Source organism: Alexandromys fortis, unplaced genomic scaffold, assembly GCF_014885135.2.
Source record: "Alexandromys fortis isolate MF-2015 unplaced genomic scaffold, M_Fortis_MF-2015_v1.1 scaffold_284, whole genome shotgun sequence".
In the NCBI taxonomy this organism is placed as follows: Eukaryota; Metazoa; Chordata; class Mammalia; order Rodentia; family Cricetidae; genus Alexandromys; species Alexandromys fortis.
Genome location: NW_026068160.1, coordinates 753,607 through 767,248, shown reverse-complemented (window position 1 = coordinate 767,248; position 13,642 = coordinate 753,607). Strand labels below are relative to the sequence as shown.

Genomic DNA, 13,642 nt, shown 5'->3' with positions numbered 1-13,642 from the left:
CCCCCCCCCCCCCCCCCCCCCCCCGCAGCAGCAAGCAGGTGTCCTTGCCAGGGAGAGTGATGTCTCAGAAAAGGTGGTCTAAGAAAAGCTGGCCCAGGATCTGCGCACCAGACCTCACAGGTTTTGATGTTTGGACAGCCCCCCCTCCAGCAGGGCTCCCTTGTGACATTCAGAATCTGCTCAAGTACTGGGGTGTGAACCCTAGACAGAAGCAAGCCACAGCTATGCATGATCCTGTTTAGTAAGCCTTTACTGGTAACTTCCCAACATCATCTGAAACATCGATACAAAAATATTCAATCAGCTGTTTTCTAGGGTGACTGGCCAGCTCCGGGAGATGGCTGCTAGTCCTGAGGAACAGAGGCCCACAGAGGGAAGGCTGCCTCTCTTGAACCTTCTTCCTCGCCCAGAATTCAACACGACAGGGAAAAAAGTACTCCACAAAGGACAGGGAGACCAGAGTCAAGTCAGCAGCTGCCAGAGGGTAGGACAAGCTCAGCCCTGCAGGCATCTTCTACCTCCAGGGGGCCCCACCATGGTGTCGGAGACATCTAGCTTTGGTCTCTGGGGACTTGCCCAGGCTGAGTTCAAGGATACACCTGTAGCCAGCCCCACTGCCCCAGCTGGGTGCACGTAGGGGCATGGGGAAGTCCTGCTCTTAGGAGGAGGGGCAGGAATTAGGGACCCTGCCTATGACCGAAAGGAGCAGCAGAGCTGACCACTACTGCTCTGGTCCTTTCTGGGATGGCGGGAGGGGGCTATTCTCCATGTGTCTCTTCCTCGTCATCTGTCTGGCTGTGGCCGTTGATGGCAGGAGAACTAGGCCGAATATGTGCCAGGTCCTCAAAGCCAGGACTGAGAGATGCTGAGACAGTGTCAGGGCTGGTGTCACAGGAGCCTGTGCTCTGCTCCGAGGTGGCGATGGTTGTGGTGATACTGGGTGGAATGGGGTCTTCATCTTCATCCTCTAGGAATGAGCCCTCCGGGATGTCTGGGGAAGGGACCCCCATGCTGGTCAAGTCTTCCTGTAAAGATGGCCCCTAAAACGCTTTCCCACCCATGGGGGCATGACTCAGCCCAGGCCCGGGAAGGTGGAAGGCATCAAGGCTCCAGAGTGAGACTGACTCAGAATGAGCGTGCCCATCTGTCATTCAGTATGGCAGACTGAGGCAGAGCTCTGGAATACCAAGAATTTGAGGCCATCCCGCTGACCTGAAAATTTAAAAGGTGCCCCCTGGGCCGTGTACCATATCTGCTCTGCCTCATCTCAGCAGTCTATGGCGAAGACAGGAGGGTCAGGAGCTCAGTATCATCTTTAGCTACATGAAGTATTTGAGGCCAGCTTGGGCTACATGAGACCATGTCTCAAAAACACAAAGCAGGGCTGGAGAGATGGCACAGTGGTTAAGAGCACTGGCTGCTCTTCCAGAGTCCTGAGTTCAACTCCCAGCAACCAGATGGTGACTCACAACCATCTACAATGGGATCTGGGGTCCTCTTCTGGCCTGCAGACATTTATGCAGGCAGAACACCATGCAAATAATAAATAAATCTTTACAAAAAAAATCCCACAAAGCAAACAAAAGAAACCCCAGAAATCCCACCTGTCACACAGTAGATGAGGTGAGCTCTGACAACCCTATAAAATGTTGAGGTCCCAGAGATATTACAGCCACAGACCCGAGAACTTGATTCTTTTCCTAGCCCTTGTGACCCCATCTCCTGCCCCACATAGTATCACTTCCCTCTGGGGCAGGCAGGTCTGTTTCCCCTTCATGAAATGGGCTCTTAGGGGGTGACAGCCTGGCTCACAGGGCTCCTGGGTTTGAGATGAGAGAGCATAGGCATCTCCACCCACCACTCATGGGGCCGTGGGTGGGCACAGCTGTTCAGGAAGCCAGCCCTAGGCAGAAAGTGCTGGCAGCAGCAGGGTGGTATGGGGCACACTTACGACTGAAAGCCTCTGGGTGCTGCCGGGCCAGCTTCCCCTTCAGTGTCCTGTGGGGAAGGGACAGACAGGGATGAGCCATCAGCAGTCACCTCACTGTCTTCTGCTAGGCTGCACCCATGGCTCTCCTGTCTCTAGGCTTGGTTCCAGCAGCACCCTGGGGGAGGTGGGGACTGAGATAACAGGAGGTGACCACCATCTTGCTTTCTCTTCTGGCTCCCAGGTGTTGGGGTCAGAGCTCTGTCCATGCCCACCTTGTTTGTTTGGACAGTGTCAGCTGGGCTGTCTGTCTCTGCCTCCCCAGCACCCAGCACCAGAGGATGTTGTGTGCTACCACACCTGACGTTCTTAAACTCATTTTACCTTTAGTGTATGTATGTGCTTCTGTGTGTGGGTGAGCACACAGGCAGCGCCGAAGGCTGGCTCCAGTTCTCCAGAGCCGGAGTGACGGAACCAGCACCAATCCCTTCCAGGAACAACACAGTCTTTCCCAGTGTGTATCCCTCAGCCTCTATGCCTGATTGTTTAGTATGTTCTGAGGATTTGAACTCAGGTCCTTATGATTGCTCAGCATGTACTCAACCTCTCTTTTTGCTTTCTTGAGACAAAGTCTTGCTGTGAAGCTCAGGCTGCACTTGAACTCACCAAGTAACCCACTGACCTGGAATTCAAGATCCTTCTGGTTCATGTTCCTGTGTGTTAGGTGTGTGTGGCCACCCAGCAGGCTCTACCCTAGGAAGAGGTTGTTGATCACTGTGCCCTGAAGTCCTGCAGTCCAGGCTTCCGAGCACACAGCAACCACCCTGCTGTCAGGACGAGCACGGAGCTGACTGTCATGTCCTGGGGAAACCACCTGCAGACTCAGCCTGGTGTTACTAGAAATGTGTGCTTCGAGGAAACCTTAGGAGCCTAGAGTAGCAGGACAACTAAGTACCGGGAGCGGGGGAGGCAGGAGGATAAGAGGTCCAGGGTCACCCTCATCTATATGATGAATCTGAAGTCAGCCTGGGCTTCAAGAGACCTTGTCTCAAACAATATCAAGACTGTAATAAAAAAATAAAAACACCATGTGTGGTCACACACACTTTTTTTTTTTTTTTGGAGACAGGGTTTCTCTGTAGCTTTGGAGCCTGTCCTGGAACTAGCTCTTGTAGACCAGGCTGGCCTCGAACTCACAGAGATCCCCCTGCCTCTGCCTCCCGAGTGTTGGGATTAAAGGCGTGCGCCACCATCGCCTGGCCAGGGTTCTATTCTGGAACTCACTGTGTAGACCACCACCACCTGGCAGTCACACACACCTTTAATCTCAGCACTCAGAGCACTCCGGGAGGCAGAGGCAGGTAGATCTCTGTGAGTTCAAGGACAGCCTGGCCAAGAGTGAATTCCAAGACAGCCAGAGCTATATAGTGAGACCTTGCCCCAAAAGCAAAACAAAAATAACAAAGAATATTGATAAAAAGAATTAAAGCCAGGCATGGTGGTGCACGCCTTTAATCCCAGCACTCGCAGGATCTGAGTTCCATGCCAGTCTGGTCTATAGAGGGAGTCCTAGGATCTGAAGACGGATCCAGAACACCTAGAGCTCAACTGTAAGTAGAGCTCATTTGTCCCCTTGGCTCTCACGAGGCTCCCCATGCCAGAGGCTTGGGCTGAAGGAAAGGCTACATGTATGCTCTAGCTGTCCTGTCAGGTACTCTTGTCTTGTCCTGATCCAGGAGCCTGTACCATTGTGAGAAGCAGCAAACTGAACCCTGACTGGTCTCTATCTAGGACCCGGGGCCTCTGCTCTGCCGGCGTCTCAGCCGGCCAGAAGGCCTTCGGCACCAGGAGGCCTAGCCTAGCTACCCAACTGTCACCCTCCTGCCTTATAGCTCCCTCAGAGATCAGAACCGCCTTGTAAAAACATCCAGAATACCCAGGGCTGGAGAGGGCAGAGTGCAGAGTCCTAGTGGGGAGAAGGAGGGAAGAGGAGGGGAAGGTCTTAAAACGAGGGACCAGACATGGGCTTTGGAGAAGAGAGGATCATAAAAGAAATGAAGAGGTGCAGAAGGGAGGGGCATTAGGGAAGGCGTGGCGTTTCAGACAGCAAGAAGGGACCTTGGAGAGGAAGGGACTGAGCGTGCAGAGGCTGGCTGAGTCCCTGGGACAGGGTCTTGGCAATGGGGGAGCTCAGAGCTGGATAACAGACCAAGGAAGGGGCCAATACTGTGGGGTCCAGATAAAGGTTTGGAGAAGATGTGCTCCAAGACAGGGCATGTTCTCAGGATGAGAAGGGCCACAGGGGAGCTGGGGGGGGGGGCGCGGGACCACCTGATCCTTCGGAAGATGCTGTCCAGGTCCCGTTTCATGTCCACCAAGGTGCGAGTATGGTGCATGAAGCGCTCGCTCATCTGCTGCAGCCGCACACTGGACAGATTGTTGAAGTTCAGAAGCATCTCATTGGTTTTCTCGAAGCGGTCCAGCCTGGGGGGAGAGGGTCAGAACCCCTGCATCAGGCCTAGGAGCCCCGTGAGTCACAGCCCCTGCATTCAGTTACAGAGCCATAGCCTGAAGATTTCTGTTGGCTGTACCGGTCACCGAACTCCTACTCACCCTTGAAAACCCATTTAAAGGTACCTTTCTGCTGCAGCCTGAGTCTTCCATGGAGTTTTTCTGTGCCTGAGTTTCTTCTGACAGGTTCCTGCTACACAGCCTGACCAGTGGCCCATTCCATGTCCTTGTGTTTGTTTTTGAGACAGGGTTGCTCTGTGTAGCCCTGGCTGACCTGGAACTCACTCTGTAGTCCACGCTGGCCATAGAGCTTCCTGCGTGTCTCACAAATGCTGGGATTCCAGGCATGTGCCACTGTATCCAGACACAGGCTGACATGTTCGTTATTTACTTACTCATTTATTGACTTATTTATTATTTTTGGCTGAGATTTTATTTTTCACTGAGACAGGGTTTCTCTGTGTAACAGCCCTAGTTGACCTGGAACTCACTCTGTAGACCAACCTGGCCTTGAACGCACAGAGATCCACCTGCCACTGCTTCCTGAGTGCTGGGACTAAAGGCATGCACCACCACCACCTGGCTTGGCTGACATTCTTTTAAATTTTGGGCTTTTTGTTTGTTTTGGATTTGAGACACAGTCTGTAGCCTTGGCTGGCCTGGAACTTACAGAATGCAGGGACTAAAGGTGTGCGCCACCATGCCAGACCCACAACTATTTTTATCATGTACACAGGTGTTTTGCCTCTGTGCATGTCTGTATACCGTGTGCATAATGTGGATGCAGGGCCTGTGGAGGTCAAGAGGGTTCAAGTGTCCAGGAACTTGAATTAAAGTTATGAGCTGCTGGGAACAAAACCTTGGCCCTCCTTAAGAGTAGCCAGTGCGAGCCAGACACCTCTAATCCCAGCACTGGGGAGGCAGAGGCAGGTTGATCTCTGTGAGTTCAAGGCCACCCTAGCCTTGAACTAAGTAAGTTCCGTGAAGGGAGAAAAAAAGGAGTAACCAGTGCTAGCTGGTTGGTGGTGCACACCTTTAATCCCAGCACTGGGGAAGCAGGTGGGTCTCTGTGAGTCTGAGGCTAGCCTGGTCTACATAGTAAGTTCCAGGACTACAAGGGCTACATATTGAGACCCTGTCTCAAAAGATAAGTAAATAATATGAGGTGGAGAGCCCAAGGGAAAACAGTAGCCAACAGCCTCTGGCCTCCGCTGGGAGGGCTGTCCACTATGAACCTGAGGCCTCCGCATGCTTGGCAGACTGAACTGCCAAGTCACACTCAGTCCCATACCTTCCTTTCACCCCAAGCCCAGTTGCAATCAGGGTGAGCTTGTCCCAGTGAGGGACTTTGCGCAAGAGACTGGGCTCTAGGTCCTGCGCCGGTTGTTGGTAGCACACGCCTTTAACCCCAGCACTTGGGAGACAGAGGCAGGCGGATCTCAGTGAGTTTGAGGCCACCTTGGTCTACAAAGCAAGTTCCAAGACAGGACTGTTACACAGAGAAACCCTGTCTCAGAAAATAGAAAACAAACAAACAAAAAAAAACAAAAAAACAAAAAGAAGCTCTTTGCACTCCTCCGGCCTGGGGACAGGAGCCCTTTGGCCACTGTCCAGCAATGCACAGCTGCAGGGCCTGCCCCGTACCAAGGCCTGATTTTTCAGGTCAGGATGGAACTGGCTTATTTTCTTTAATTCACCACATCTGTTTGCTGGGGGTGGGGTCCCTCCCGCACCGCCAAGGCCCGCCTCCCGCACCGCCATGGCCGGCTCACATGTTCTTCTGGGCCAGGATGATGGCATTGACGTCATCAGTGTTCACCATGCTGAGGAAGCGTCCACAGAAGACCCTCGAGGCCGAGTCTGGGGTGTCCATCTCGTTCTCCTCCGCCTCCGATGCCTGAAATGATCAGAACAGGATGTGAAGTCTGCACTAGGGCTGGTGAGGATATCAAGAGCCCATCGTGGCCCTAAGAGCTACCACCCAAGCATCAGAATACTTAGGTTGGAACTTGGGGTGTTTGGAGCCATAACAGAGATTCATCCCTAGGAAACAGGTAAGCCATCTACCAGGCAATGGTGGCACACACCTTTAATCCCAGCACTCAGGAGGCAGAGGCAGGTGGATCTCTGTCAGTTTGAGGCCAGCCTGGTCTACAGAGTGAGTTCCAGGACAGGTTCCATAGCTACCGGAAAACCCTGTCTCAAAAAAATCAAAAGAAAAACAAACAAACAGGTAAGCCAGAAGAGCTGAACATGCCTGTGATTCCAACATTCAGGAAGCTGAGGCAGGAGGATGGAGAGTTATAAGATACCCAGGGTTAAAGAGTGAGACCATCATTCTCCACAGCTCATTCTGCCCCAAAACTCTGACCTTTTCACAGGACAGGTGGACAATACCCACTGTCCTCAGTAGACTTTGCAAAGCGTCAACCAACCTCCTGCCAAATTTGCTCCTGTTTGCTCAGGTTAGGGTTTTGTATCTGGTGTTTGTGGGCCATGCAACGGTGCCATAGCGCTTACGTGATGGTAGGGGACAGACTGCAGGTACCTCTTCTCCCCCAGACAGAGAGGATGGGGATGGCAGAACTCAGTTCCGCTTCCAGTACAGCGAGTGTCCTGAGCCATCTCTTCAGTCTTTCAGTGGCTAGGCCAGCTAGCTTACACGCTTATCTGCTTCCCATTTTGTGTTCAGAGGATTGAACCTGGGTCCATAAATATATTATCACATCAAGTACACCCCCTTCAAGACAGGGTCTCGGGCTGGAGAGATGGCTCAGAGGTTAAGAGCATTGCCTGCTCTTCCAAAGGTCCTGAGTTCAATTCCCAGCAACCACATGGTGGCTCACAACCATCTGTAATGGAGTCTGGTGCCCCTTCTGGCCTGCAGGCTTACACACAGACAGAATATTGTATATATAATAAGTAAAAATAAAAAAAAAAGACAGGGTCTCACTATGTAGCCCTGGGTGTCCTGGAATGCCCTATGTAGACCAGGCTGTCAGTAAACTCACAGAGATCTGCTTGCCTCTGCCTCCTGAGTGTTGGGGTCAAGACTGCTTGCCACTACACCCTTCTTGTGTTTCTGAGTCCGTGGTGGCTTAAGACTTGTTAACAGCTGAAGACAAGCTTGAATTCCTGATCTCTTGAGCTCCAGGTGACTCAGATCTGGAAGCAGAGGCAGGTGGATCTCTTGAGCTCCAGGTAACTCACACCTGTCATCTCAGCACTTAGGAGAAGGCAGCAGGAGGATTACTTCACGCTCTAGGCCACCCTAGTCAACAGCCCAGTGAGTTCCAAGCCAGCCTGGGCTACTCTGTGGGACTTGTCCTCAAAAATGAAACACAATATTCAGCTTTAAAGCTGGCTACATTTTTATCAGCAACTTACAGCTAAGCATTCTAAGTACAAGCGGTCTGTAGGCCTGGCACCTGGCTGGCTGCGGCTCTTAGCATCTGGCAGGCAGGTGATCACCTCTGCAGTGCCCCAGTGAGCAGACCAAGAGAGGGAGTCACCGCACCAACCCTTCTCTGGTGTTCAGGAAAAGCCTAGAAAATCCTCACAAGACCTCGTTGAGAGAGGCCAACACAGCACTAGGCAAAATTCACACACGGGAGCTGAAGAGGTCAAGCCCCATCCCAGCTACATGGACGAGTCACAAGGGGCTGTAGATGAGTGGGTCAGTTTGGAGACGCTGTCTCAAACAATGATGGGAGGCAGCCAAGCAGTGGCAGACAGCTGCAGGGGGAGCAGGAATGGTGGGGAGGAGATTAGGGTATGTAAAGTACTTTGCAGGGGAGCTGATGACTTGCCGTGAGGTCGCCAGACACTGCCGGGCATCCATCTGCAACTGTGGGGAGACAGGAGGCAGAGACAAAGCAGCTTGAAGCCCCAAGGCCAGTTAGCCTGGCACACAGAAAGGTGAATAAGAGATGCTGTCTCAAATACAATAGAAGGCAAGCAGTGTGGTGCCTAACGGTGTTCTCTGACCTCCACCAGAAACAAAATATACAGATTTAAGCCAGGCACAGTAGCAGAGGCAGGGAGATCTCTGAGTTTGAGGACAGCCTGGACTACAGAGTTCCAGGACAGCCAGGGCTACACAGAGAAACCTGATTTCAGGGAAAAAAGAAAAAGAAGAAACTAGCTATGGGCCTCTGCTATTCACCCAAGGTGGACTACGACAGATAGATGGTGGTAGACCCCAACACGCGGTGAGAAGAGTAAAGGCAGGATTCAACAACCTTCAACACCAACCAGGACTTCATAGATCTTCCCAAGCACACTGGGCAATCAAGAAGACCCTGTTTCTAGTGGAACATGGCCTGTGACATGGCTCAGTGACTAAAAGGTGCTTGCCATCAAGCCAGAGGGTTCCAGTTCAAGTCCTGGGACACATGGTAGAAAACCCAACTCCTGCAAGTTGTCTCCTGACTTCCAGGCATGAAGGTGCATGCCCCTCCCCATAAACAGGATATATATATATATTACACATATATACATACATATTATATATACATACATGTACACGTATTGTTTTTTTGTTTTTCAAGACAGGGTTTCTCTGTGGTTTTGAAGCTTGTCCTGGAACTAGCTCTTGTAGACCAGGCTGACCTTGACCTGTCAGAGATCCGCCTGCCTCTGCCTTGCCAGTGCTGGGATTAAAGGCGTGCACCACCACTGCCTGGCACGTGTACATATTTCCAAAAAAGAAGAAAAAGACTTGTGGTTAAAGGGTGGAGTCAGACAAGTTAATGGCATCTCTCAGATGCAGAATTTTGATTCGAGATTTTGTTTTAAATTATTAGTCTTGGGCTGGAGCTGAAATGGTAGCACACAGAGGGCCAGCTTTGGCTATACATATTGAGATCTAGGTCACCCTAGAGATGTACAAAACCCTATCTTAAAACACAGGCCTGGAGCTGGAGAGATGGCTCAGCATTAAGAGCACTGGCTGCTCTTCTGGAGGTCCCGAGTTCAACTTCCAGCAACCATATGGTAGCTCACAACCAACTGAATTGAGATGGGGTGCCCTTTTCTGGCCTATAGACAGACATACAGGCAGAACACTGCATACATAATAACTTAAAAAACCCAAAACCACAGGCCTGGCGTGACAGCTCATGTTTGTCACCCTAGCACTCAAGTGGCTAAAGGATTGTTGTAAATTCAAGGCTAATCTGGGCTACACAGTGAGCTCCACACCATCTTGGGATACTTAAGACTGCCTCAAAAAATAAAACAGGTGGGGCTGGAGACATGGCTCAGAGGTTAAGAGCACGGACTGCTCTTCCGGAGGTCCTGAGTTCAATTCCCAGCAACCACATGGTGGCTCACAACCTTCTGTACTGAGATCTGGTGCCCTCTTCTGGCTTGTAGACATACACGGAGGCTGAACATGATAAATAATTTTTTTTTTTTTTAAAAAAGACAAGGTTATTAAAAAAAATAAGACAGGTGTGGAAAGACCTGTGTTTGGCGGTAAGGAAGGCAAAAGATCAAGGTTGCTTTTTGAGTTCCAGGCCAGCATGGGACAAATGAGTCCCTGACCTAAAGCAAGACAACACAGCCAGGCGTGGCAAGTCAATGTAAGTCCCAGCACTCTCGAGAGGCGCACTTTAACGGGCTGAAGGCCAATCTGGGTTACTATCTTAAAAAAAACTAATGACTTCCCCTAACACTTGGGTGGCTGAAACAGGATTACCAGGAATTGGAGGCTAATTTGAACTATTATCTCAAAACATTAAATCTCCCCCAGGAATGCAAGGCTGCTGACAGCAAGGGCTCTGCGCTTCAAGGTCACAAACAAGGAGCACAAGGCGCCCTCGCGCCCTAGTCCTAACCGGACTCGACTCGGCAAACCAAACTCGGAGGGAGGAAAAAACAAAAACAAAAAACCAAACCGGATAAGGTCACACTCAAACATGCATTGAAGCCCCGCCCCTTCAAGAGGGGCAACTGAGGCACGCGCGGACGTGAGGAGCCGCTCAGGACCCGGGCTGCGCACGGTCACACAGCCTGGTTCCCATCCGGATCCGCCCGTGCCGCCGCTGCGCAGTCAAGGAAACTGAGACCGGCTCGGCCGCAGAGTCAAAGTGGCCGTCCTTTGCCGCTGCGGCACAGCCCGCGGTCTCCCGCCGCCCCGCAATCCCGCCCTAGCCCGCCCCGGCGTCGCCGGCCTCGGCACCTGCACATCTGGCGGCCTGGCTCGCGCTTCCGGGATGGGCGCCGCGTTACGTCACTACGCAACGTCCTCCGCGCCTTCCGTCAAGGCGCCGACGAGAGTGCGTGACCCCGCAGCAGGAAGGGGTGGGACCACTCGGTAAGAGGCGCTTACCAGAACGTCAAAAGAGTAACCAATCACAGGATGATTTATGTGCACGCGCAGTGTTCGGAACTTAATTTCCTAAGCCTTCTGCATGTGGGGAGTTAATTTTTATTAAGTTTTATTAATCCTTTTAAAATTTCGCACGTGTATATAAAATATTTTGAGCTTATTCGCCCCACTTTTGCTTTTAGCCCCAGGTGCATGAGTGGTGTCTGTGAAGTCCTGAAGAGGGAGTCGGTTTCCCTGGAACTGAATGATTGGGAGTCTCCTTATGGGTGCTAGGAATCAAACCATGTTCTCTGCAAGAACAAGCGCTCTTAACCACTGAGTCAACTTCCAGCACCTAATTTTTTGTTTGTCTTTTTTTTTTTTTTGTTTCAAAGACAAGGTGACATGCAGCCCAGACTGGTTTCCAACTTTTCATAAGGTCACCGTTAAACTTCTGCTTCTCCTGCTTCTACTTCCTGATATGACAGATGTATGCCCCCCATGTGTGACTTTCAAGTTTTTGAGACATCTCTAGCACAGGCTTCCCTGGTGCACACTATTGTGAGAAACAAACCCCACTCTGTAATAAAAAGACAAGCTAGTAAAAGAGAAGCAATTCTGATTTAGTTTTGTTTATTTGTTGTTTTGTTTGTTTTGTGAGACAGGGTTTTCTCTTGATAGCCCTGGCTGTCCTGGAACTCACTATGTAGACCAGGCTGGCCTGGAACGAAAAGATCTGTTTGCTTTTGCCTCCTGAGTGCTGAGATTAAAGGTGTGTGCCACCACAGCCTGGCAAAAGTAGTAGTTTTCAAAGTCCTGATCATAAGAACATAAGAAGCCTCTCCTTTTTTCTACAGCCAGATACTCAGAGAGTTAACAGTCTTTGTATACTTTTAGCATTATCCCCTTTATATCCCCATTCTATTCAGGGGACTCAAAGCCTTATCAAATGAATCGTCTGCAGCTTGAACCTGACTATCCCTTTTCTGATGGCAGACATGTGTTACACAGCACAGTGCTTACAACTTTTCAACCATCCTGAATCTAGAAAGCTCAGACGGAAGCTGCCAGCTTGGGGCAAGAGGGTCCTAGTCCTAGCGCCTCGGGCTCTCCATGACTCTGACAGTCTCTAAGCTCATCTGACACTGAAAATGCAAATAATTTCTTACACTATAGGGTAGAGGGCTGGCCCTGATTTCGTGGCCATCCTCCTGCCCCAGCCTGTAGGCACTGGCAGTGAAGGCCTGCAGCTCTGTAGCTATCTTTTGGATACTTCTGCAGTTCAAGTACCACAGGAGTTCCATGAGGCACGGGATGCCTGAAAATTTAGCTTTCTCAAGTAACCTGCTTTTTGTCTTTGTTTTCAATACTTTTATTATTGTATGTATTTGTTTTGCCTGCATTTATGAACCATATATGTACCTTGTGTCTGTGGAGGTCAGAACCTTGCCAACTGGAGTTAGAGGTTGGTTTTTGTTTGTTTGTTTGTTTGTTTTTCCGAGACAGGGTTTCTCTGTGGCTTTTGAAGCCTGTCCTGGAACTCGCTCTTGTAGACCAGGCTGGCCTCGAACTCACAGAGATCTGCCTGCCTCTGCTTCCCAAGTGCTGGGATTAAAGGCGTGCGCCACCACCACCAGGCCTGGAGTTAGAGGTTGTGAGCAGCCACACGGCACTGGAAATTAAACCCTGGTCCTCTGCAAGAGCAGTCAGTGCTCTTAATTTCTGCGCCATCCCTTCAGCCCCTTTCTTTTTTCTTGGTCCTTGCCTTCTCAGTCTGTCTCTTTATTTCTAGCCCCAAGCAGTGTGCTTCCTCTGTTTGTTGTTTAGAAAGAGTCCTGATTCTAGTTGCTGTGTCTGTATGGCAGAGCACTAACCCTGAATTCTGCACTCTGTCGTTAGGTGTGAAAGACCCGTTCCAAAGAGATAAATACCAAGTGTGAAAGCTGCTCAAGCCATTTTCCTAGACTTCATCAGCTCTAGCTGCCTTCACACTGACTGTGGTAGCACCCCTGGAACCCACTATTGGCTACTGAGAGGCCGAGGTAGGAGTGTCACCACAAACCTAAGGCCAGCCTGGGCTGTGTACATAGTGAGACTTTCCCATAAACCAGGTGGTGGTAGCATAAACCTTTGATCCCAGCACTTGGGAGGCAGAGGCAGGTCATCTCTATGAGTTCAAGACCAGCCTGGTCTACAGAGTGAATTCCACGACAGTGAGGGCTGTTACACAGAGAAACCCTGTCTCAGAAAAAAAAATCAAAAATAAATTATCCAAGAGAAAGGACTTTATGATATCATGAAACTACGTGTGAAGGAGATGAGGCCCAGCAGGCCAGGGCCAAAGCCAGGGCTCCCGGCACAGCAAGAGCACTACGTGCTGGGCCAATGACATGGGTACCAAGGAAAGGGCTTACCACCAACTCTGACCATCTAAGTTCAGTCCCTGGACCAGAGGGTTATGAAAGAACTCATTCCTGCAAACTGTCCTTTTGCATTCACATATGTACCAGGGTACATGTTCCTTGCTCCAATATTTAACAAAAAGTCCTGCCGGGCAGTAGCGGTGCACACTTTTAATCCCAACACTCGGAAGGTAGAGACAGGCAGATCTCTGTGTTGATGCCAGCCTGGTCTACAGATGGAGTTCCAGGCAGCAGAAGGATTGCTGCCAGCTTGGTCAGACCTTGACTAATTAAAAAATACAGTATAAAACATGAAAGAAAACACAATAATAAAACTTGAGTTGAGCCGGGTGTACAACTTTCATCTCAGCACTAAGCAGGAGGATCTCTGTAAACAGAAGGCTGTCCTGGTCTGGTCTATGTGCTGAGACACGCCCCCCCCCACCGAAAGGGAGGGGGGAGAGAAAGGGGAGAGGGGAGGGAAGGGGG

At 50.7% G+C, this 13,642-nt stretch overlaps 1 protein-coding gene and 1 long non-coding RNA gene across 3 annotated transcripts in view; one reads left to right on the top strand and one right to left on the bottom strand.

Moving 5' to 3' along the window:
• LOC126491796 (ubiquitin-60S ribosomal protein L40) overlaps positions 1-9,136 on the bottom strand; it is a 14,504-nt gene extending 5,368 nt beyond the window's left edge. The window contains exons 1-5 of one of the 2 annotated variants that reach the window (XM_050127677.1): positions 8,958-9,136; positions 6,211-6,335; positions 4,259-4,411; positions 1,952-1,998; positions 233-991 (exon numbers count right to left, since the gene is read on the bottom strand). In XM_050127677.1, the coding sequence (XP_049983634.1) occupies positions 759-991; positions 1,952-1,998; positions 4,259-4,411; positions 6,211-6,335; positions 8,958-9,134 (735 nt within the window). In that variant the 5' untranslated portion in view covers positions 9,135-9,136 and the 3' untranslated portion in view covers positions 233-758. Of the gene's footprint in view, positions 1-232; positions 992-1,951; positions 1,999-4,258; positions 4,412-6,210; positions 6,336-8,957 lie in introns of those variants that run through there. The other variant, XM_050127676.1, reaches the window with a different exon arrangement.
• Positions 9,137-10,625: 1,489 nt separating this feature from the next.
• Positions 10,626-11,367, top strand: LOC126491799 (uncharacterized). Its single transcript, XR_007589467.1, has 2 exons — positions 10,626-10,757; positions 10,955-11,367. It is a non-coding gene; the product is annotated as an uncharacterized lncRNA (long non-coding RNA).
• Positions 11,368-13,642: the final 2,275 nt, after the last annotated feature.